The following is a 22,368-nucleotide window of genomic DNA, read 5'->3' as shown; positions in this document are numbered from 1 at the left end:
TGTAAAAAGGTCCACAGAGCAAAGTACCCACAGAAGCTGTTTGTTCCAACACGTGGTAACAAGCAATAGTAACTTTTTTACAAGCTGTAAAGACTGCATGAGCATTTGTAGTAGAATAAAGGATTAAATCAGACACTGTGTAGGCATGGATGGGAAATTCCAGGAGTCATTTCCATTCTGTGTAAACGAGCGGAATTCCTGTAACGTATTCTCAGTTAATGATCAGTGAGAGTCAAATCACCAGCTGCTGTATGTATGACCTCACTGTACAACAGAGAAAATGTTTGAAAACAGCAAAATGCTTTCTCACGAGAAGGTGGACAAAGTCGACTCGTGTCCTGTCACCAAACCCACATGTTATGTATGTGTTAAGTTAATGTGTGTGAACGCAGCTGAGTGAGTGATAAAGAAGGATATATGTGCGTGTGTAATGTGTGCCACCTTTGGGAAGTTCTGTCAGCTCATATTTTTTTTAATAAAAGTGTAAAACATTTGTGGACAAGAGTGATTCCAGTGTGTTTTAAAAATGTCTTTTTTTAAATGATCAATGACATTTACATTCATCAGACTAGAAATACACAAGTGTGCAGAACATGAAATCAGGTCATGTAAATCACTCCTGAAAAAGAAAAAGCAGCTTAACGTTTGGACTGAACATCCCACTCTGTGTGTCTCGACAGACTCCTTTCTTCTTTGGAAAGTTGTTAAACTTGGCTCTATGCCTTTGGTTTACATTTCCACCTACGCTCAAATAAAAAAGTGCAGTTGTTATGTTAAACTAAGAGACAATCAGATGAAATCCAGTGCTGACCTGTAAAAAACACAAGCTCCTCTGCATTTCTAGAACATCTCCCTAAAACCAAGTGGCAGGATCTATAATGAGATATTCTGGTGAGAAGTTAGACAAATGTTTTACAGTTTTTACAATGTAATCTTTACATTTTTACATCAGCTGTGACACATAAATCAACATGGTAATACGTGTTAGTCAACTGTGAACAGCATATTAGGAATGGTCTCCTCTAATAACACACTGGAGCATCATGAAGACCGCAACATTTCGAGAGAAACAAAGTGGTGTTTGCGACTGTGCTCCATGATCCCTCAAATGAGATGGTCCCATTGTTGACAGTGCTGCAAGACATTTCATTCAAGTTATTATATTAAATCATTTTTAAAAAATGTACATCATGTCAGAAATAAAGGTAATTTTCCGTCAGTATATACAGAGGAATATTTACATTCAAGCACAATAAACAGCCCGAGAGGGTAAGAAACGCATCATGAATGCAGTTTTCTCCCTCTGTTTAAACTAACGCAGGTGATACAGAAATAACAACAGTATGTTTAACCCAAAAAAATAGATTATAATAAAGATATAACTTTGTATGTGTGTGTGTGGCAAAGCACGCAGTGTTTAACTAAAAGCGCACACATTTATATTTACTCACCAATTTTTATTTTAACCCTTTAACACTGATTGAGTATCCCTGGCGCTACTTTCACGATAGCATTTGGACTATGTATAACTATCTGTACTGTCTGAAATGGAAAACATCCAACGGTTACTGAAAGCTGCTCGGTTCTCCTATGGGGTGTGAATAAGGAGCTTGAAGAAGGAGAAAACCTTAATCAGTTCCTGAAAGCTGAGAGCAGCCATGTTGACAGCAACTTGGAGTGAAGTGCAACTTCTCAACTGTCAGGAACTGATTGACATTTTCTCCTTCTTCATACCAGGTAGGGGAACTGAGTGCAACTTCTTAGCTTTCAGTAACCGTTTGACATTTTCAGAAAGGGCAAATAGACGTTTGTAGTTCTGTCAATGTTAAAGGGTCACTTTAATTTATTTTTTAAGGCTTACATCATAATTTGAACAGTGCCTGTACATAAGACTGTTGCTCTACTGGTGATGTGTATTGATGATGAATATAAAGTGTCTTTACTTTTGGAAGAGGTCCTCACAGCACGTTTGTATGTCAGCATTTGTAACATTAAAGCTCGCTCCCTGGAACACTTCCACACATTCGAATGGAACATACAGGATCCCTGGGGAACAAACAGAGTGTGACTGGGAGAGGTTCTGAGCACACACACAAACCAGTAATCGGTAATCTGAGATCACAAGTTCCTACCTGCGATGCAGGAATTGACCAGAGAAACACAAGTCCCTGTGATCATCGCTCTCAACACCAGGGCTGAGATATCACCTCTCTTAGATGGGCATATAGAGGCTTTGATAAGAGAAAACGCTCTGCGTCAAAAGTCATCAGTGGGATGAAGCGCGAGGCGTGGCAGGTTAAAATACTCACACAGGCCTCCGATCATGATACCGATGGAGCTGAAGTTAGCGAATCCACAAAGTGCATACGTGCTGATTATCTCTGAGCGGACCTGCAGCAGAAAGACATGTCATGACAGATGTCAGCTTCCTTTTTCAATCACAAACACAATGGCAATAACACATGGGGACTCACAGAAATCCACTGTCTTTCCCCTCCAATCATTTCATCCAGTCCATTGATCCTGTTCTCCTTCAGTGCGGACAGTTTCTCATATGCCACAAACTCACTGAGGAACAGCTTTATGCCAATGAGTTCGGCAACAACGAAACTCTCCTCATATGGTATTCCCATCATGAAAGCCACAGGCATGAACAGGTAAGAGCAGATTAACTGAGATAAGATAAGATAAGATAAGATCAGCCTTTTTTGTCGCACAAGTGGGGAAATTTACAGCAGTAAAGTCAGAAAGCACACTATTAGAGATATTTGCAATATAACATGCAGTATTTACCAATCTTAACAAACTATATCAATTCAACATGCAAGACAAAATACAGTATACACAGGTAATAAAAGTGCATCTCAAAAAATGAAAAATTCATGGAAACATTTATTTTAATTTGATTCATCATTCATCATCTTCCGCTTGCTCCGGTTCCAGCTCGCGGTTGTGCTGGAGCCGATTCCAGCTGTCAGTGGGGAGATGGCAGCGTACAACATGAAGTACAGACAACCATTGACACACATATTCACATCTATGGGCAATTTACAGAGGCCAATTGACCTCAGCATACTTTTGGAGGTGGGAGGAAGATGGAGAACCCAGTGAGGCCCCACAGAGGGCCTGACAGAGAACATGCAAACATAACTTAGAAAGAATGGAAAGGAATGAAACCTGAGACCTTGCTGTGAGGCAACTGTGCTAACCACAACACCCCCATGTTGCCCTTCATTCAAACAGTGAAACTTTAATATATTTTATATATTCTTAGATTTTAGATATATTTTAGATTCATAACATAAACTGAAACAAAAATACAGTATCTCAGGTTTTGGATTTATGATATTCCAACTGTATAATTAGTGGTTAATTCAAAAATGACATACGATATTATAATGAGTTTTTAGAGCTACAGGCTTCAGTTATTAAAAATATGTCAACAAAAGCATCCGTGTAATGTTTTAATGAAAGGAGAAAATACACAGCTAAGTTTTCCATGATATTCCATGATATATTTTTGGAGATGCACCTGTATACACTAACTATATTTACATGGGAAGGATAGAAAGAAAAGGAGATTAATCTGGTGAAAGTATTGCACACATTTACATAAGAAATTTAAATTGACCGTGTAATAGCACATAAATTGAAATGAGTTCCCATTTAGCAATTAGAGTCGGTAGATACTGTTGTTACATTTCTGCACAAGTAAGATGTAAAAACGCTCCCAAATCACTGTTGTTACCTGAAATGTGATGGAGGGAAATCCCACCATACCTCCCAGCCAGCTCAAAGCCTTATTTACGAAGCCAAGAATGGCGAGAAACGATATCAGGTTCACTGCAATGTTAGCAACAAGCCCAATGGATGCTGATGCTCCACTGCTCACTGCCTCCAGAATGTTCTGTTCATCACTGTTCATATCAAAGAAAAAGAGAAAAAATCACAAGAAAACCATGAAAGAAATGAGAAGAAATACAGCAGACAGACATACACACCCACAAGCCACTTTGATATTCTTCTGTGACTTGAAGGGACTTTCCTCCGTCTCTGGACAGGACAGTTTGGAGATAGCCAGCGCACATGGAGCAGCCATCACAGAGGCTGATATCAGGGAAGATGCATCAATCTGCAAAAATACAAACATTTCCCCATGATGAGCTCAGTTCAAGTGGATTGTATTCTATTTTACCCTGAGTAGGCTGCTGTTTCCATATTGGCTGGTGTGGGAAGTTATGTTGAAAATGTACTTCAGGTGGTGCTTTGTCCTGATTCTTTTCTGCCTTTGTTCTCTCATACAGGGTTCATTCCAGATGAACCCCAGTTGTACATGCTCAATGTGATTGTGTGTGGATGTGGCCAAAACAGAGAATGTGGTTATCAGGGAACAAACTGCCAGGAAGAACATTTCATAGCATTTTCTCTAACTGGAAGTCATCCACATCAAGGACAGGACCTTTCTACTTGTGGGGTCCCGCCCACTGCAGCACATGTCACGTGCACTAAGCATTTCTAACCAATCACAAGATAGTTCATGACCACCACACGAGGGAAAGTGATGAGAACAAGCTGCAAGAACTCCCAAGCCAGGGCTGCAAGAAAAAAACAACGTCAGTTGTTTCTCACAGCCCTCAGAGAGAGAACCAAATTCTTCTGATCATGCTCCAGAGTATGTACAGGCTTGGCCTGGGGTTCTTTCTGTGTGGCGTTTGCATACTCTCCCTGTGTCTGTGTGGGTTCTCTCTGGGTTCTCTGACTTCCTCCACCTCCAAAAGCATGCTGAGGTTAATTGGTCACTCTAAATTGCCCATAGGTGTGAATGTGTGCATGAATGGATGTCTGTCTTTCCATGTTGGCCTCCATGAATTAGCCACTCGTCCAGGTTGTACCCTGCCGTTGACCCATTTAGAGCTGGGATCAGATCCAGCACAACCTCTACCTGGAACCGGAGCAAGTGGGAGATGACCAACGACGCAATACGCAAAGCTGCTTTGATGAAGCTTGTTGCCCTTCTACTTGTTACATCTGTTATCAACTAGTGTGAGAACAAGCTTTATCTCACCCCGAACGAGATGAATGCTCCCATGACACTGCCAGCAATTGTAGCAAATCCTCCGACCATAACAGCATGGATCTCAGATTTGGTCATGTCCTTCAATAAGGTCGAATCAAGAGCGGCGCCTCAGTCTGTTGCACACAAAGAAAGGAGTAGAATAACATTAACAATACAAAATATCATCATGAAATGATTAAACGTGTGGCATTTCAAAACACAGTGTAATGAAAATCTTGAGTTGTTAACAGCCCTCGTCCACACTACCTGCCCAATAAATATGTTTCCTGCCACACTCAAGGTCTCTGCGGGAGAGGTTCCCATCGTTATCTGCATCACCCATGAGATCTGCCAGTTGTAAAACACAAGGTTCCATTGCAGTGTGAGGTGTCTCTGCTCTCCCAGCTCTCTGCAGACTGCAGTGACATCTGTCTGAACCTTTGCTCACCTTCAGAATGAGCCACTGCATTATCCCCAGGAAGTAAAGCACAGACATCACACTGCTGAAGAACACGACAATGGGCAAAGCCTGGAGGAAGAACCTACACGTTAAGCACCGCAAACATGAGAAGTTTTTCAACTCAGCCATATATTTTATTATATTATTATCGTATTTATGTCACCAACTCACTTGAAAGGCAAAAATGTCAGCAATCAGATCCCCAAAAACAAATGATGACCCTTCTTTGGTGTAGTTGAGGAAGATCTAAAGTTATGGGGGGGAAGAATTATTAAATTTTTGTATTTTATGTATTCTAACATATCATTGATAATTAAGAATGTATACTAAATTATGGTACTGAATAACATGGCTGAACAATGCATTTAAAAAGTAATTATCTAACTGTCTTATCTGCGGAAACATTCTGCTGATTCAACCTTACATGACTCAAGAATAGTAATAAAAGTAACAAACAGTAATAAACAACCCCTAAAGATACGTGCACAGAATCCACAAAGTTCAAACAGATAAGCAATGCAAACTCATCTCTTGTGCAAACCACAATCTCTGGCTGATGTACGATTCATATTTACCCTGCTTCCCTGCTACTGTCATTCTCAGCTAAAAAGTCTATTTTATTTGCTCTAATTCCATGTAGGGAGTGTGTGTGTTTAAAAAGTGCTTGTACGTTTTTATTTATGTCTCCCGTCCTTCCCCATGAGAAGAAAACTGAAAATACCTGCACTTGTTGTCCAAGCCATTTGAAAGCAACAAGCCTGGCTGCGTTCTGATAACAAAAAGCCCAACACAGAACTGCATCCCAAGTCCCCAAAACACAGGCCTCCATGACACCTAGGAAGGTTTTATGGAAAGCATATCTGTCAGGGAGTCTCCATAAAACATATCCAAAGTCTCAGCAAGACACACATGAGATAGCTTGTGAGATACAGCTGATGTCAAAACAGTTGTTCTCCAGGCTAAACTCGGAGGTTGTGTGAGTCACTCACCGCCGCCCTGTGTGTTGAGAAAAGGTATGACAGCATGACGAACATGCACACACCTCCAAATGAAATGAGCTGTTCAGGACGCTGGCTTGTGTCCAGCACGAGCCAAAGCACAAGCAGGAGCAGAGCAGCAGCAATGAAAACCCTGAAAACGATAAGGATATCAGCACTTGCAATAGATTCCATCATGTGTGGTCCACCATCTCTCTCTCTCTCTCACACACACACACACACAAACACACATAGAACAAAAAAAACCACACATAGAACATCTACTTACCATTTGATCCATTTCAAGTTTGCTTTAAAGCATCTTTCTGCTGGTTTGAAACACCGACTGATCCTGTCTCCCTGGTACTGTCTCACCAGCTCATATGTTGTTATGACAACAGCCGAGCAAGTGAGGACCACAAGACCAGTGGCCCTCTGGAAATCCAGAACACACGCTGCAATGAAGTACGCCACATATCCTGAAGGACAGGAAGGCGGTCAGAGCTGTGATTCTCAAACTCATTCGTCCCTCCAGTGCACAGATGTTTCATACTACCTGCTCCAAGTATGCTCAACACAATGTATTTGAAGGTTTTGGAGTGAGCTGCCATGTAATCCTCTGTGGCTTTAATCGGCTTGGTAACTTGGCTGAAGTACAGAGCAAATCAGATTTGAGTTTCCATAGTTTCATAGTCTCGTGAACTGATTTCTGATCTTTATTTTTATAGTTCACATGGGCAAAATGTGTGAGACTTAACACCAACAAAACCAAATCTGTCTCCTGTAAATATAAATAAAAATAATAATCATACAATATAGCTGCTATAATAACTCCTGCCTCGCAACATGAATCATGAAACATGAATCTTGACAGAAGGAAATGACAAGTAAAGTGACATACCTCAGATATGATTTCAGCCCCTTTTTCTGCTCCCATTTGATGCTGCTTGTGTCAGCAGTGACTTTGTCCTGAGAAAACGGTGTTTATCGGATGAATTAAAAAAAAGTCATGTTGCACAAACTCTTAAATTGAAAAGTACCTCAGGGTCAAAAGCCAGGTTGTCCACGCCATGACCGTTGGCCGGTGTTAAGTCTCTCAGTTGGATGCCACTGGTGTCCGCTGAAAAACATAAACATGGTTCACTTCTTGAAAGAGGCTTGAACAACCAGGAGTGCTGACTAATTAACAAGGAGGGCTTCTATTTCCTCTGTAAGATGAAACTTTGTTAAAAAATAAGTCCACAGAATCCGCACAGGTGACGAATAATGTACAAAAAGTTCACCACTTCAGAAGAAACAGCACAATAGAAGGCAAAGCAGAGCTAATCGCTTACTCATTGTGTATCCTCCTAAACCCGGCTGTCAAATGCTGCCTTGTAAAATACACTGAGGGGGGAGAAATATACTCTGCCCTCTGAGAAATCTTATCATGAACTAACCGATACATTACACACTGATCCGCTCAGGAGGCAATGGACAAAGTGTAATAAAGAAAATGAGAACTTCATGAACACACAGTGTGACGTTGGCCAATGTTTAATTTGCTTAATTATTGGAGCAATACATGATAACACATGACTTCCTGCTAACAATTATAAATTCAGTGGACCTCGGTTTTTGCTTAAACAGCAGGAAATTTATGGCTTAATCATGAATAGGTTTATCTGCAGGGAGTGCACCTTCTCCAGGAGGTCATAAAATGTCCTAAAAGGCAGTCTCTCCGACGGATGTGAATCCATAAAACAGTTCAACTCATTTTCGTTTTAATATTAATATTATGTGTCATAACTAATGTAAACTATGTATTGTTCTCTATATTTTGTTTTGATTAAAGGGAAATGTGAATTTAAATACTAATGTACAGTCATAAGTTGGACAGAAGTCAACTATATCAAAGCGCCTTGTTTGTTTATGACTATATTTCTTATCTTTAATTTAATGTCAAGTGCTTGGACAACCAACTGTAAATATGACCATTTAAATGTGTCAGTCAAGCAGCTGAATAATAGAGTAGAGGATCTTTGTAAATATTATTATTATACTATCAGACTTGTACAACCACCAGTATTTTAGTAAGTGAAGTTATGGTCTTGACTGTGACATTACAAGTAATGAGGTTCAATAAAGATATGAGATTAAAATGTACATGTACATCCTAATATAATCCTAATGTTGTTCATATTATTATATACTGCATTCAATGGCTGGCACTGAGGACTCACGCAAAACATGTACCTGTTCAAAAGATATGATTTAGTCAAGGACAGTTTTTTTGTTGTTGTTTTGGTTTGTTTTTATTATTATTATGCAGCATTGACTGTCTTGGGTACATTACATTTGAAGCAGGTAAGCCCTCAGTTTTCGTCTTAAAGAATAAACAAAACTAACTCCGTAAAATTATTGTCTTAAAAGCTTAAAAATAATGTCCTTTATAATAGATGAGACATCTATTTTAATTAATCATTTACCAGCTGCTTCCACTCAATCATTACACGAACACAAGTACCTTCAACAGTGTAATTTCAAGACAGTTCTCTGGGAACTATATTTATATGTACTTTACTTACCAAAGGAGACACAGGAGACAAATCTATTACTTCTACATCTATGACTTCTAACAATTAACTACTCAACGTTCGTAAGCGACGCCTCCTGCCTGTGAGACAGAGTTCAGGGCAGCGAACACTCAGTTACTGAAGGCAAAAGACAACGGAGTTAGCAACAGCAGCCTGTCAGCTAGCTCTACTAGCTATGACATCCTGCACCCGCTAACTAAATCGGGTAACAGCTAGCTTGCCTGATAGAGCTGCTAAACAGAAAAGGATCAAATGGTAAGATGTCGTGTTAGTCATTTAGCGGTGATTTGAGCTACTCTGTCAAGTCAATGGTTTATGTGGTAGAATTTTGGCATGCTTCATCGCTAACTCACTTGCCCGACTACGCTGCTATGTGGATATTCGGCTAGTAAGCAAGTAGCTACCTCTTAAGCTAACGTCAAAATTGCAGTCGCTTATGTTCAAGGGCCATGTAAAGACATTCCTTGGTAGAAAACTGCGAATATAAGTTCGTGTTTATGTGCATGCGATATGTATATTGAAACATGTGACAAAGGAAGCGTTGCAAAATAGCAAACATTCATTCTGTGGAGTTTGCTAGCAAGAGCTAAGTTAGCTTGAAGAACATCTCTCTGCTGACTTAAGTTACTCCACGCGTTGTCAAACAACGTATTGAGTTTCATAAGCGGTGTACATTGTGTCGATACACAGAGAAGATAATAAGCTAACACTGATAATGTGCCTACAGGTTTATGAGAAGTTGCAGCCATGGGTGACATGAAAACCCCAGATTTTGATGATCTTCTGGCTGCATTTGACATCCCAGATGCCACAGGTTTGGATGCCAAAGAGCCCATCCAGGAGGGTCATGATGAGGCAGAGATTCAGCTAAAACATACAGAGATCTGTGTGGAAGACAGTTTATTGAGCAGTCAAGCTGTCACACCAGCAGGTATTCCTGCTGTCAGTGTCATTGTAAAAAACACCAACTGCCAGGAGTCAGTGGAAAGTTTTGGTGATGGACTTCAATCAGGAGAAGCATTGCAAAATGGATTTAACACAGGGACTTCCATTGATTCTGGGGAAGCAACTGATGCTGGTTTCACCAACTCTTATGTATCTGCTCTGAATGGGGAGAGTTCAAGAGAGTTTCTGGGAAAGGCACCCATTCAGCACAAACCTGACGCAACACCGATATTCTCCCAGTCACTGTCTCGGTTGAGTCCTGTCTCTAGTCCGGAGTCGGAAGACATTAAGTCTAGAAGATATGACATGCCTCAGATACCCATCTTCCCAAAAGCTTCTGTGTTGGTGGAAACTTCAGTCCCAGACAATCCAAAAAAACTGGACCTGAGCATGTTTGATGAAAGCCCAAAAGAAATGCTCATGAGTTCTCAGAGGAGTAGAGCAGAAAGTATTAGGAGCGAGGAGCTATCTGGCAGTCGTATCAGTAACGAAAGAGATACAGCATCAAGAGTATATGCTGTCCCTACTTCTCTAAGCAGTAACCAGAACTGGACTGACACCAACCGCAATTCAGGAATAACAAGAGAATGTCCCAACTCTTCTCCACAGTTCAAATCTCAAACATCTAAATTGTCCTCTTGCCTCGAGGCTCTCGTGGCTCTGAATGCCAGAAAAGATCCCAATGAACAGACTAACCCCAGAGAGTCATCGATAATCCAGAATGATTGCATGAAATACAGCCCCAAGGTGCCAATATCCCCACGAAGTCCCAGAAGCCCCCTTGAAGCTGTCAAACGACTGATGAAACCATCTGACAGCCCTGTAAGCATCTGCAGTGATAGTAGTGGCAAAGCATCGCCTGCTGTGACATCAGGGTCACCCCCTGCCATTCCGAGGGTCAGAATTAAAACCATCAAAACAACATCTGGGCAGATCAAGCGAACTGTCACCAGTGTGCTGCCTGATTCGGAAACTGATGAAGTTCATTCGACATATGAATCCTCACCATCACAGAGTATGATGAGTGAAGATTCCTACTCAAATTTGTCTCCTCATCGGTCTCAGAATGCATCTGTTGAGAGCATTGTTGGATTTCATGCTAAACGAATCCCAGTTAGCATGGCTTCACCAAAAGTCTTGCACAATAAATCGGAGGAAAACTTCAAAAGGTCAAGCAAAATGGAGTCTGCAACAGTCTTCCACAACAACAGTGGTGCTGCCAAGAGATCAGTTGCACATCGGAGACAGAAACCAAAGAGAATATCTGTCACAGGGCAAACTGCCGAACACAAACTTCCTTCCCAAAGCAATGCACTTAGCTAGTCTGAACCTTGTCCCCCACAGTGTCGCTGCCTCTGTAACTGCACGGTCGACATCTCATCAACAGCACACCATTCTCCTCTCCTGTATACAGCACCGTCCCGTTGGTACATCAGGTTAAAACCGCCAACTCTCATCCATGCACGTCCGTTCCTAACACAGCAGCAGGAACCCTAAACAGACTCTTGAACAACGCCAACCCTGTGCCTACATATGTACCCAACCTGACTCCCCTCCAGAGAGCGATATCAAGCTTCCACCCCGAGGATACTGCTGCCTCGAGTGCGGAGACTCATTTGGAGTTGAGAGGAGTCTAATGTATCATTACAGCAGGAGGAGTGTTCACATCGAAGTCGGATGCACTCACTGCGCAAAGACGATCGTGTTCTTCAACAAATGTGCTTTGTTGGCACATGCACGGGAGCACAAGAGCAGCGGCATGGTGATGCAGTGCACGCAGCTCCACATGAAGCCCATAGCAGAGGAACACATGTTTGCACCTTTGAGTACTGATCCTGTCAGACTGGACTCGCCGTCACACTCAAAAAGTAGAAACCAACCCGTCATGCCGCTCTATCCAGACGGCATCATCCGCCATCGACTTCGTTGCTTGGAGTGTAACAAGCAGTTAGCTGACTACAAAGCTCTTGCCGGCCATTACCAGAGTCCGTCAGAGGATGTGAAAGGACTGGTGAGTAGAAAACTGATACTGTTCTTGTTGTCAGCAAGTCCCATGTCTAACCCGTGTTCATGTGAGGTCCAGTGCAGACCACAGATTCCATGAACAGTGTCAGTGGTCCAGTTGCACATCAGCGCTCAAAGTTCCTGAGGATTCTACCTGTTCAATCATAGATAATGGTTCAGATCATTGCTTACCAATGAGCAACACACATTTTGCTGTGGAAACCACTGAGGTCGCAATGAGCAGTCACAGCTCAGTGCCTCTGTGTGAACTGGACTGTTGCTGGAACATTCCAGTGCAAGTGGATGCACGCAGCTGAAAGTTGCAAGTTGTTGCGCCTGGAATCTTTGGTCTGGACTGGACTTAAAGGTTGAATTCGCGGGGGATTTGATCAAGTATCCAAATCAGTAGGTTCAAACATAACTTAACTAGAACGTTGGGTTGTCCAGTCCACTCCTACTGCAAGACTGTCATGAGCTGCAGGTGAAACTAGATTTACCAGTTGATTTAAATTCTCACATAGAGGATTGTAATAACATTTGCAATAAATTATAGTTGATTTGATCTGATGGGATTTCTTGATTGAGAATATTACCATGCTACATCGTGTTTTATATTTCTATAGTATTGAACTTTCTGTATGTTTTTTTTCCCCAACAGATATGTAAGGTTTGTTCCATGCTGCTGCCCAACAAGTGCAGCTTCAGAGCACATCAACGCATTCATGCACACAAGTCCCCTTACTGCTGTCCTGAGTGTGGCGCCCTGAGTCGTTCCACAGACATACAGAAGCATGCCAGGGAAAACTGTCTGCACTATGCTCGCAAAGCTTGGTACAAGTAAGCGGTCACACATGAGAAGCAGACATTAACCCTTCTAACACCAACAGCATCCCGAGCTATACATTTGTGCTAGCATACTTTGAAGTACCATAATTACACGGCTATTTGCGTTCAGAAAATGTTTGACGGTTCCTGAAGCTGCACTCAGTTCCCCTACCTGCTGTGAAGAAGGAGCTAGTAGAAGGAGAAAACGTCCATCGGGTCCTGAAAGTCGACATCGTAGTTGACATCCGGTAATGATTCACCGGCTGCCAGCAACAGAGCAACATTGGCTGTTGTCAACTTTCAGGAACCAATCGACATTTTTGTCTTTTCGTAGCCCCTTCTTCACACCAGGTATGTATGCTAGTGTGAATATATCGGCAGCGATACCGTACCGTCACAATGCAGCATAACAGGAACTTCTCCTTCTCCAGGTGTCTTCACTGTGAAATGGTTTTCAAGACCTTTCAAGGACAGAAGACTCATATCGAAGAGAAACATTGTGAGGTCTTATACAGGTGCTCCGTCTGTCCAGTTGCCTTCAAGACCTCTGAGAGCTGTGAAGCTCATTTCAGGAATAAACACACCACGGGCAAGTTATCCCCCCAGTAAGTAAGGATCTGACTGTCAGCAAATGTCAGCCTTCTGTGTTTTTTTTAAACAAATGTATCTGTGTCTACAGGTTAGCCTTTAAGTGTTCTTGCGGGACAATTTTCAAGAAAAGACTGCTACTCTTTCAACATTTCCATCAGGAAGCCAACAAGCGCGTTGTGTGTGTATTCAAATGTCCAGAATGCAACTCTGTGTTTTCACAAAAGCAGCAGTTGGTGCAACATTTCAAGGTTAGCCCCCACTCTTGCTGTTTTTATGCACAGAGATTGTTTTGTCTTGTCCTTTACATTTTCCCTGGAAACATCTGTTGTTGAACAATTTACATTTGAGAATTAGGGCCACATGGAAGCGAGTTCAGGTGAATCTGAAAAGTCTTTGTTTGCATCACACGAGTATTGTGTGTATTCTCCATGTCTTCTTCTGATGCTGATTCTGTGTCAGTGTTACAACACCACCTATGGGCTGGGTGTATATACTACAGCATATTCACTGGATTTGTGTGGATTTCGGGAGACTATTCCCTGTCAACGGAACACGTTCTTAAAACTATTCCTGTCCTGTCTCTGTGTGGATATGACCTGAATGGCTCTGAATTGAAACCCCTATATCTCTGAACGATAATTGTTCTCATCGTTTTTAAGCATACAATGGACAGAAATAAAGTAATTCATGCCGTAATTCTGGACGCTACTGTTGGACCACAATGGCAACAGAAATCTGTATGAGCAAACAATTTCTGAGCAGCAAATCTCAGTGAATTCATTGGTTGTTTATTGCAGAATGTACATGGAGGAGATGTGAGACCAGAGGAAGAGAAAAACAGAAAAGGAACAGACAAGAGTGAGCGGCAGCAGGATGCTCAGTCCGTCCAACAACACACGGGCCCAGTTAAACGCACAGATGGTCCCAGAATGAAAGCGGAGCGGGACAGCAGCACTCGAGTGAAGCCCACCGCTGGACCTGTGGAGAATGTCTTCAGTGGTTCCCTGAACGGGACCAGTATGTTTCCCACATGAAGCGCAACCATGGAAAGGTGAGTTATCTGTTACTTCCTGTGTGGGCCTGTATTTTCTTTCTGTTCTTGTCCTGATTTATAAACGTTGCTGATTTGGTTCTGTTTCCAATTTTTTCTGTTTAGCACATTTGTTATATAACTGTGTTATGAGTTATGAGTATATGTTTTAGTTTTTCTGTTTAATTTCTGCAGTCAGTGAAGCGGTATCCCTGTCGACATTGTGAGCAGTCGTTCAACTCTACAACCAGTCTAAAAAGACATATTCGCAGTGATCATGATGGAAGAAAGAGAATTTACTCTTGTTGGTAAGGGTTTTCCTTTATTAAGCTGTGAATCATTCAATTCCACCCGGCTTGCCTCATTTATGTATCTATTTCTACCTGAAAGGTATTGCACAGATACAAAGACAATATTTACGACAAGTGTCACATTGAAGAACCACATCAGTCTTATGCACGGAATCAAAAACCCTGACCTCAGCCAAATGCCAAAAACATCCTTCCAGGAATACAGAAAGGTTTTGGGCAAGGTAATACTTTTAATTTCATTTTGTCCAATGAAAAATGTCAAAAGAATCTGCTGGCAGAAGTTCTATAACCCGGGATTTACACTGGAGGCGTCTGTGTTGTGTCATTCTAGTCGCCGGCAGCGCCGCGGCGTGTTTCTGAAGTGACCTTCATGGCCGCCCTGCTAAAGATGCGCGCTGCGGCAGATTTCTACAGACCTTCCAGACTGGAAGTTAACCTAAGACACAGCGAATCCTGTCTATTTTGAAAACAAAACACTGAGTGCTCTGTACATCAATGTGTAGAACATCAAACAGGAAAAAGGACGCTATCCTGCTTGGTCTTTCTATACACACAGTTTGTCGTGATTCTTGCTCTACTTGTCGCTTGTCTTGCTCTAATTACGCTCCCACTGTGAATTGGGATCACGGCTCAAACTGAGTAAAGCCACGTAGTGTAAATCCGGGGAAATTGAATTGTATCGTTACTGTATATGTTCACCATTTTAAGATGTGGCATCTTTGTCTAATCACAGGGTCTTGTGTCACAAAGACCAGCCGCAGGCTCCCAGGAGGAGGAGCCAGACCTCGCTGGTACTCCAGAGGCACCTTCAGCCAAGCGTCTGAAGTCACAGTTCCGCTGCTCAAAGTGTGGCTTCCTCACAGACGACGTTGCACAGTTCCAGCAGCATATACCTCAGCATAAAACGGACGAGAACACTCCTCAGTGCCTTCACTGCGGCCTGTGTTTCACGTCGCTGTTGTCCCTCAGCAGGCATCTTTTCATTGTACACAAAGTGAAAGAAGGGGAGGAAGCAGTGGACCTTCAGAAGGAGCAGGACTATCAGCCAGTGAGAACAACTGAGACTCAGAAGGACTTGTCACTACAACTAAACGAGGAGGCAGTTGAGCCAGCAAGCCTCCACTTTGACAAAATACAGACAGTGATTTAAATCTCCCTCCAACAGAAACAGTGTCTCTACAATTGTAGGAGCTTCTTCACAACTCTCCTTTCACCCTTTAACACCGACTCTATCCCCGGTGCTACATTCATGCTAGCATGTATCAGAAACGTCAGTCAGTTCCTGGTTGTCAGACACGCAAATAGTCATGTAATTATGATACTCCAAAGTATGCTAGCAGCAATACCGTCGGTGTTAAGAAGATGATTTTAATGTCAGTTTTCTTTTGAAACTAACAAAAGGGGCTTGAGGGATGGAACAATGCATGGAGGACACAAAGTTTTTACTTTTGTTTTTCTGTCGATATATATATTATATAGATATATATTCAGAGGCAGTGCAGCACATTCATATAATAAACAGTATTTTCTTACGTAAGGACAAAGTGATAATCATTTTTAGTTACTTTTAATTACCTTTGCATGCCTTTCAGACAGTATCACTCAACAATGCTGGAGCTTTCATCACATATTGCATATTTCCATCCACTCTGATGGCAGACCAACACTCAGGTCAATGTCGATTGGTGGATTTTTCCTTTTGTGGTCAATGGCAATTTGATTGCTGACGTATTTGTTTTGCAACATGTTTTCACCTGAATGGGATTCAGGTTATTGTTTTATCAAATGACAGAGTTGCAGTTAATTTGCAGCACAAAGCTATATTTTATTAGTCACTGTGTATTATTTAAACTCAAGTAATTCAATATTTCTTTAAGAGCAGTGTTTGTACCTTCATGCTAAACACTTCATCTTAAATCTTCTCAGTTAGGTGAAAGACAGACTTGCGAAGCAGAGTCTACCGAAGTTATGCAAAAGACCAAGAGATGCTTTTCACGACAGAAGCATTACTGAATGAGTTTCATATTTGATTTGTGATGATGTCCCATGTCTGGCCTTTTTTCTGTTTTCATGAATGACAGCTCTTGGGAAGTGGAGGGTCATTGGATGTGTGTTTCAGCAGTATTGAAAATACCTCAAACTGCCAGAAATGTATTATTTTTCATGCACGTGAACGGTCAACGTTGTGTCAAATCAGGGTACATAGATCATGTGTGAAAGTGGGAGTTGAAGGCTGTGTCAGGGCTGTGTTGGCGTGGAAGGAAGCGCAGAGGAAGGGGGGAGGAACGGACACAATGGTGGATGTCTGTTGGCAGGTTGTGATTTGTTAAACTGCACTATTGAATATGTGACAGTACCTACCTCCACGGTAAATGCAGTGATTGTTCAGTGTTCGGAGTCTTTGAGGAGTTACAGATAATCTCAGTGCAATGTCAAATTTCTTCAGAAAATGTGTATGATCCCACATTATGAAATTTTATAAATTATTTTGGGAACGATGTGAAGGCCATAGTCATATTGACTCAATGGCAAGTGATCTGTTTCTGTGTATGCGCTACATTTATTTCTTTGTCCTGGAATGGCCACGCTGCCGCCGTCAGCTTGCAAGTGCTGAAGAGCATGACTTTTCTAGCGCTGAAAGTATTTGTTCTTTTTGCTACAGTGAGTACTTGTGTAGGAAAGTAACCTGTGTACAAACAGTAGCCAGTGAACCCTGAACTCACCGCATTTCTTAAGCCATTACATCTGTTCGGCATGCAGTGGCCCATGTGCCTTGCTGTTATGTTTACTTAAAGTACTTACAAATAAATCAGTGCATCTGATTATCTCTCATTTTTGTTGTCCTTGATTCAGTGTTTTACACAGTCGATGCCGCAGTAGATGGTATTTTTGTTTTCCTTTAAGAGGTCATTTTCTTGTCCACATGAAATCAGAACGGCATGAATGTGCCAATGACCCATTGGCTGGTGAATGACCCATCCCATCAGAATATGAAGCCCAGCCTTCTCAGTATAACTGCCTCACCCTGAGGGAGCAGAGCAGTCAACACCTTTGACTTCAGTAGGGATGAAAGGCCAGTTGGTACAGATTTGCAGAGCAGGACTTCTGACCTCTGTCATCCTTGCATCTTTTGCAATGACATCTTCAAGGACTGTCACAAGAACTGCGCTAGAAATAAAGTGTCAAAGCTGAACCCAAGAGGGAGTCTGTGGGCAGCAGGTAAGATAATAATGTAATATTTTGTAAAATTATGTGAAACATGTTCTCAAAGGTTATATATTTTAGGACATTTCATGGGTAAGAAAAGCGTGATGGAATCATCACTCCTGGAGGCCATCGCTGAAGATGTTGACGGAGCTGTCGGTGCTCTGGACACAGACCTGACCACGCTGATTATGTTGCTGGAAAGTTCCACAGAAACCGACACTTGACATGTCGGTGTACCATGATCAGTACTTCAGCTGTTTGTTTGTTTTTTCATTTAGAGGAGGAGGGGAGTCTTCATGAGGAAAATCCCAGGTGACATATTGCACCATTGTTGTGGCATTTTTAATTATTGTGACAAATATGCTCATGTGAAAACATCGAATTACTCTGTGATGTGATATTTGACATATTTGTGTCACCGAGATGTCCATCAGATGAATGTATTTCCACCTGTGAGTAAACAGCAATGAAAAACAGACATGTCAGCGTTTTCTGTGACACCGGTGCTTTATTTTAGACATGTCATGCACAAATTGTACACTAAACTACTAATATTTATTGTAATGATAACTGATCAAATATTCTCTGACTGATCTGTGACTTCTTGTAGTGTATCGGCAGTTGGCGCCACCAACTGGTCCTGAAGAGAAGTTTCACTTCCGGGTCAAATTGCAACATGCGCCTCTCCAATTCGCTCTCCTCATTTTTAAAAAAAAAAATAATCTGTAGATATGCCTCTTATAGTGATGTGTGGCTACCCCTGTAGTGGTAAAACAAAAAGGGCAGAAGAACTGAAGGAACATTTTGAACGAAGCACCAAGCGAACCGTTCACATCGTGGGAGATGGAGCCCTCGGTGTTGACAAGAACACTGTTTACGCAGGTGAGTTCATCTAGCTGGAGCTAATCTTTTCCGTGTTCTACATCACCTCTCTCATCTCTTGTTTAATATGTTATGAATAGCTACGACCCAGCCTTTATCTTACTGCTGCGACCGTTTCCTCAGGTCAACTGGCTCCAAAGCTAATGTCACTGAGGAGCCCGTTAGCTAAAAAGATCTCCCCCCCCCCCCCCCCCTTTGTCAGACGTATTGCAATATGTGTACTTCTGACACGTCCTTTGTGGGTTTCTTCTTCTTTTTTTATTTGTGGAGGTAGAGGATGGAAAAGATAAAACTTCGTCATATTTCAAACGGGCTTTGGCGCTAGTGACGCAGTGTAGGTGACGTGTTCTCGTCACAAATGCACTTAGAATAATTGTGTTTTTTTGTTTGTTTTTTTCCCCCAAGAACTTCACAAATTCACAAACTTCACAAAAAAAAAAAAAAAAAAGTGGGTTTTTTTTTGGGGGGGGGGGGGGGGGGGGGGGTTGTGATGTGTATATAATAAAGTCACAAAGAAGTTTCCAGAGTTAACAAAAGTCGTGCTTTCGTTGTGATGTGTTGCAGATTCCCAGAAGGAAAAAGATGTCAGAGCAGCACTGAAAGCTGACGTAGAAAGGTGAGAGTCTTACGTTTCAGAGACGGTTTTACTGTCACAGTCCTTTTAATATCCATGCGTTTGTTGTTCAGGAAAATCAACAAGGATGACATTGTCATTTTGGATTCATTGAACTACATTAAAGGTAATCTATTATTTATCTGTCACATGCAGAATATGTATGGGAACAATGTGATGTGAAAGTTAAAATACCTTCCAGGTTACCGCTATGAGCTTTTCTGTCTTATAAAACACGCTCAGACACCATGCTGCCTGGTAAGAACACTTCAAAATGAACAACACACACAGCTCAGCAACACAAGTTCAACAGATTGGCCATGTTCTTGTGAAGGTTTATTGTTTGACGTCAGATGACGTGAGCTCGACGTGGAACGCCAGCAGGGACGACACTGAGCGATATACCTCGGACATGTGAGTAAAACACAGGGAATGAAGTCCCTTAGGTCCTTTTTGTGGTATTTGTTTTGTAAAGCTGCCTGAAACCTGTCATGTAGCTTCGACGCCTTGGTCCTGAGGTTTGAAGCTCCTGACTCCAGGAACCGATGGGACAGTCCTCTGTTCACCGTCCTCAAAGACGACAGGCTTCCTTTTGACGACATCGCAGATGCACTTTTCAAAAGGAAAGCACCACCTGCGAACCAGTCAACACAAAATGTAAGGGACGTTTTTCTTTCACACACACACACACACACACACACACACACACACACACACACTTGTGGCTACGTATGCAGTAGCTGCCTGTTCTGTCTTGCTGTCTTTGATGGTCACGGGTTCTCGTGTTTTTCTGCAGCAACCTTTGTCATCTGTAAACTCCTGTACGAGTTAGACAAGATCACACAGGACGTGTTAATGGTAAGTCAACGTCCGTAATAGTCACATGATTACGTGCCTCCAAAGTCTGCTAGCACAAATGTAATGACAGGGATACCACTGGTGTTAAAGGGTTAATTTGACATGAAAACCACCTGGTCTTATAAGCACGATCTGGACTAGCAATGATTCGTGGTGTGCAGACGACATCAGGAACCACTTGGTCCCTGTTGAACAGCCTTCTAGTGTGTTTTTCCAACCCGACCGTCCGAGCCGTCCCCATTCACAGTTCCTCATCAACGCGTACAGTTGAGGGAACATTCTGTTCGTAGCTGGCTGACAAGGGCCCTGAATAGCAAATCAAGTGGCAGCATATTGATTTGAAGCACACAGAATGAGTCAATAGGAATAATTACAGCTCTGGAGACCCAGTGTTTCAAGAATCAAACAATCACACAATATAACCACTTAACCATTTGTACAGGAGCGAGCGTTCCAGCCAGTTTAAAGCCAGAATCAAATGTAATGTTTTGCTCTGAAATTGAATCATACAGATTTTCTTTTCTATAAAATTCTACCAGTTTAAAAATAGAACTGGCCCATGTAGTTGTGATAGCAAATATATAATAAAGATTTAGCACAATTAGGCTGAACAGCATTTAGGTCTGTCAGTCCAAGTTGAGTTGTTGTTTCACCAGTTTTTTACCTGAAAGGAGCTCAAATGAGTCCATTGATGCTCTCGGTAAAGAAAAGCATCTAGCGATCTAAACACACATCAGTGTGACAACGTAAATGGACTTAAGTGCCTCATTGGGTTAAATATCTTCACTTATAACCAGGTATTGATTATATTGATTATGTCATTTGCTGTGCTCGTGAACTGCAGCTAGATGTGACACAGGATGTTCAGATGTAATCCAAACTGGAAATACAATGCAACCGTCAGCTGGCACGTCCTATGTTGCTCTTAGTGTTCTTCGACTGACTAATACACTATTACGTATTTGTTTTGTACATATTTGCAGTATATGCACCAGGAACACAAAGTTCATATTCAAATTGCCACCGTCATAAAATGCTGTTAACAACCCAGCCACTAGAGAGCAGTTGCGGAAGCCATTGTTGACTGGTGCCGGTCCCAAGCCCAGATAAATGGGGAGACCAGCCACTAGGGAGCAGGTGCGGAAGCCGTTGTTGACTGGTGCCGGTCCCAAGCCCGGATAAATGGGGAGGGTTGCGTCAGGAATGGCATCCGGTGTAAAACTTATGCCAAATCAAATATGCGAATGATCAAAATGATTTCCAAACCGGATCGGTCGAGGCCCGGGGTCAACAACGACCGCCAACAGTGCTGTTCACCTACAGGGTATTGTTGGAAATTGGACTACTGTTGGTCAAAGAAGAAGAGGACAAAGAAGAAGACGGTTGGTGCAGGGAAAGAGGGAAAAGAGGAGGTTAGAAGGATCAGTCTGAGGTTAGGAACTCTGAATGTAGGTTCAATGACGGGGAAAGGTAGAGAATTAGCTGACATGATGGAGAGGAGAAGAGTAGATATTTTGTGTGTGCAGGAGACTAGGTGGAAGGGCAGCAAGGCAAGAAACATTGGAGGAGGCTACAAGTTGTTCTACTATGGTCTAGATGGGAAGAGGGAACGGAGTAGGGGTGATTGTTAAGGAAGAGTATGCTAGGCAGGTGGTGGAGGTGAAACGAGAGTCAGACAGGTTGATGTGTGTGAAGGTAGAGATAGAAGGAGTAATGGTGAATGTAGTTAGTGGTTATGCCCCACAGGTGGGCTGTGAGTTAGAAGAAAAGGAAAAGTTCTGGAATGAGCTAGATAGAGTATAGAGAGCATTCCCAGAGCAGAGAGAGTAGTGATTGGAGCAGACTTTAATGGTCATGTAGGGGAAGGGAACAGAGGTGATGAGGAAGTGATGGGCAGGTTTGGCCTTAGGGATAGGAACTTGGAAGGACAGGCAGTGGTAGACTTCGCCAAGAGAATGGAAATGGCAGTGGTAAACACCTATTTCCAAAAGAGAGTAGAACACTTGATAACTTACAAGAGTGGAGGCAGGTCT

At 42.2% G+C, this 22,368-nt stretch overlaps 3 protein-coding genes across 3 annotated transcripts; 2 read left to right on the top strand and 1 right to left on the bottom strand.

Moving 5' to 3' along the window:
• Positions 1–943: 943 nt before the first annotated feature.
• Positions 944–7,565, bottom strand: LOC144741295 (sodium/nucleoside cotransporter 1-like). Its single transcript, XM_078623883.1, is given in 19 exon segments — positions 944–952; positions 1,089–1,134; positions 1,944–2,046; positions 2,133–2,231; positions 2,310–2,391; positions 2,475–2,672; positions 3,749–3,917; positions 4,002–4,132; positions 5,066–5,160; positions 5,163–5,190; positions 5,324–5,404; positions 5,505–5,585; positions 5,688–5,762; positions 6,238–6,269; positions 6,272–6,350; positions 6,506–6,647; positions 6,783–6,972; positions 7,050–7,141; positions 7,534–7,565. Coding segments are annotated over 19 exon segments (1,764 nt in total).
• A 2,251-nt stretch (positions 7,566–9,816) lies between these two features.
• LOC144741294 (zinc finger protein 592-like) lies at positions 9,817–15,925 on the top strand. The gene is given in 11 exon segments (XM_078623882.1): positions 9,817–11,298; positions 11,300–11,400; positions 11,402–11,559; positions 11,562–12,025; positions 12,677–12,855; positions 13,275–13,448; positions 13,523–13,682; positions 14,363–14,485; positions 14,660–14,772; positions 14,855–14,996; positions 15,509–15,925. Coding segments are annotated over 11 exon segments (3,513 nt in total).
• A 2,788-nt stretch (positions 15,926–18,713) lies between these two features.
• On the top strand, positions 18,714–20,335 carry LOC144741299 (protein KTI12 homolog; the record flags this gene model as incomplete). Its single annotated transcript, XM_078623886.1, is given in 8 exon segments — positions 18,714–18,864; positions 19,429–19,480; positions 19,552–19,604; positions 19,680–19,735; positions 19,812–19,891; positions 19,975–20,134; positions 20,274–20,292; positions 20,295–20,335. Coding segments are annotated over 8 exon segments (612 nt in total), but the record flags the coding sequence as incomplete, so codon positions are not given.
• Positions 20,336–22,368: the final 2,033 nt, after the last annotated feature.

This window comes from Lampetra planeri, unplaced genomic scaffold (assembly GCF_965212315.1).
Source record: "Lampetra planeri unplaced genomic scaffold, kcLamPlan1.2.h2 scaffold_495, whole genome shotgun sequence".
In the NCBI taxonomy this organism is placed as follows: Eukaryota; Metazoa; Chordata; class Hyperoartia; order Petromyzontiformes; family Petromyzontidae; genus Lampetra; species Lampetra planeri.
This window is presented reverse-complemented; position numbering and strand designations above follow the sequence as displayed.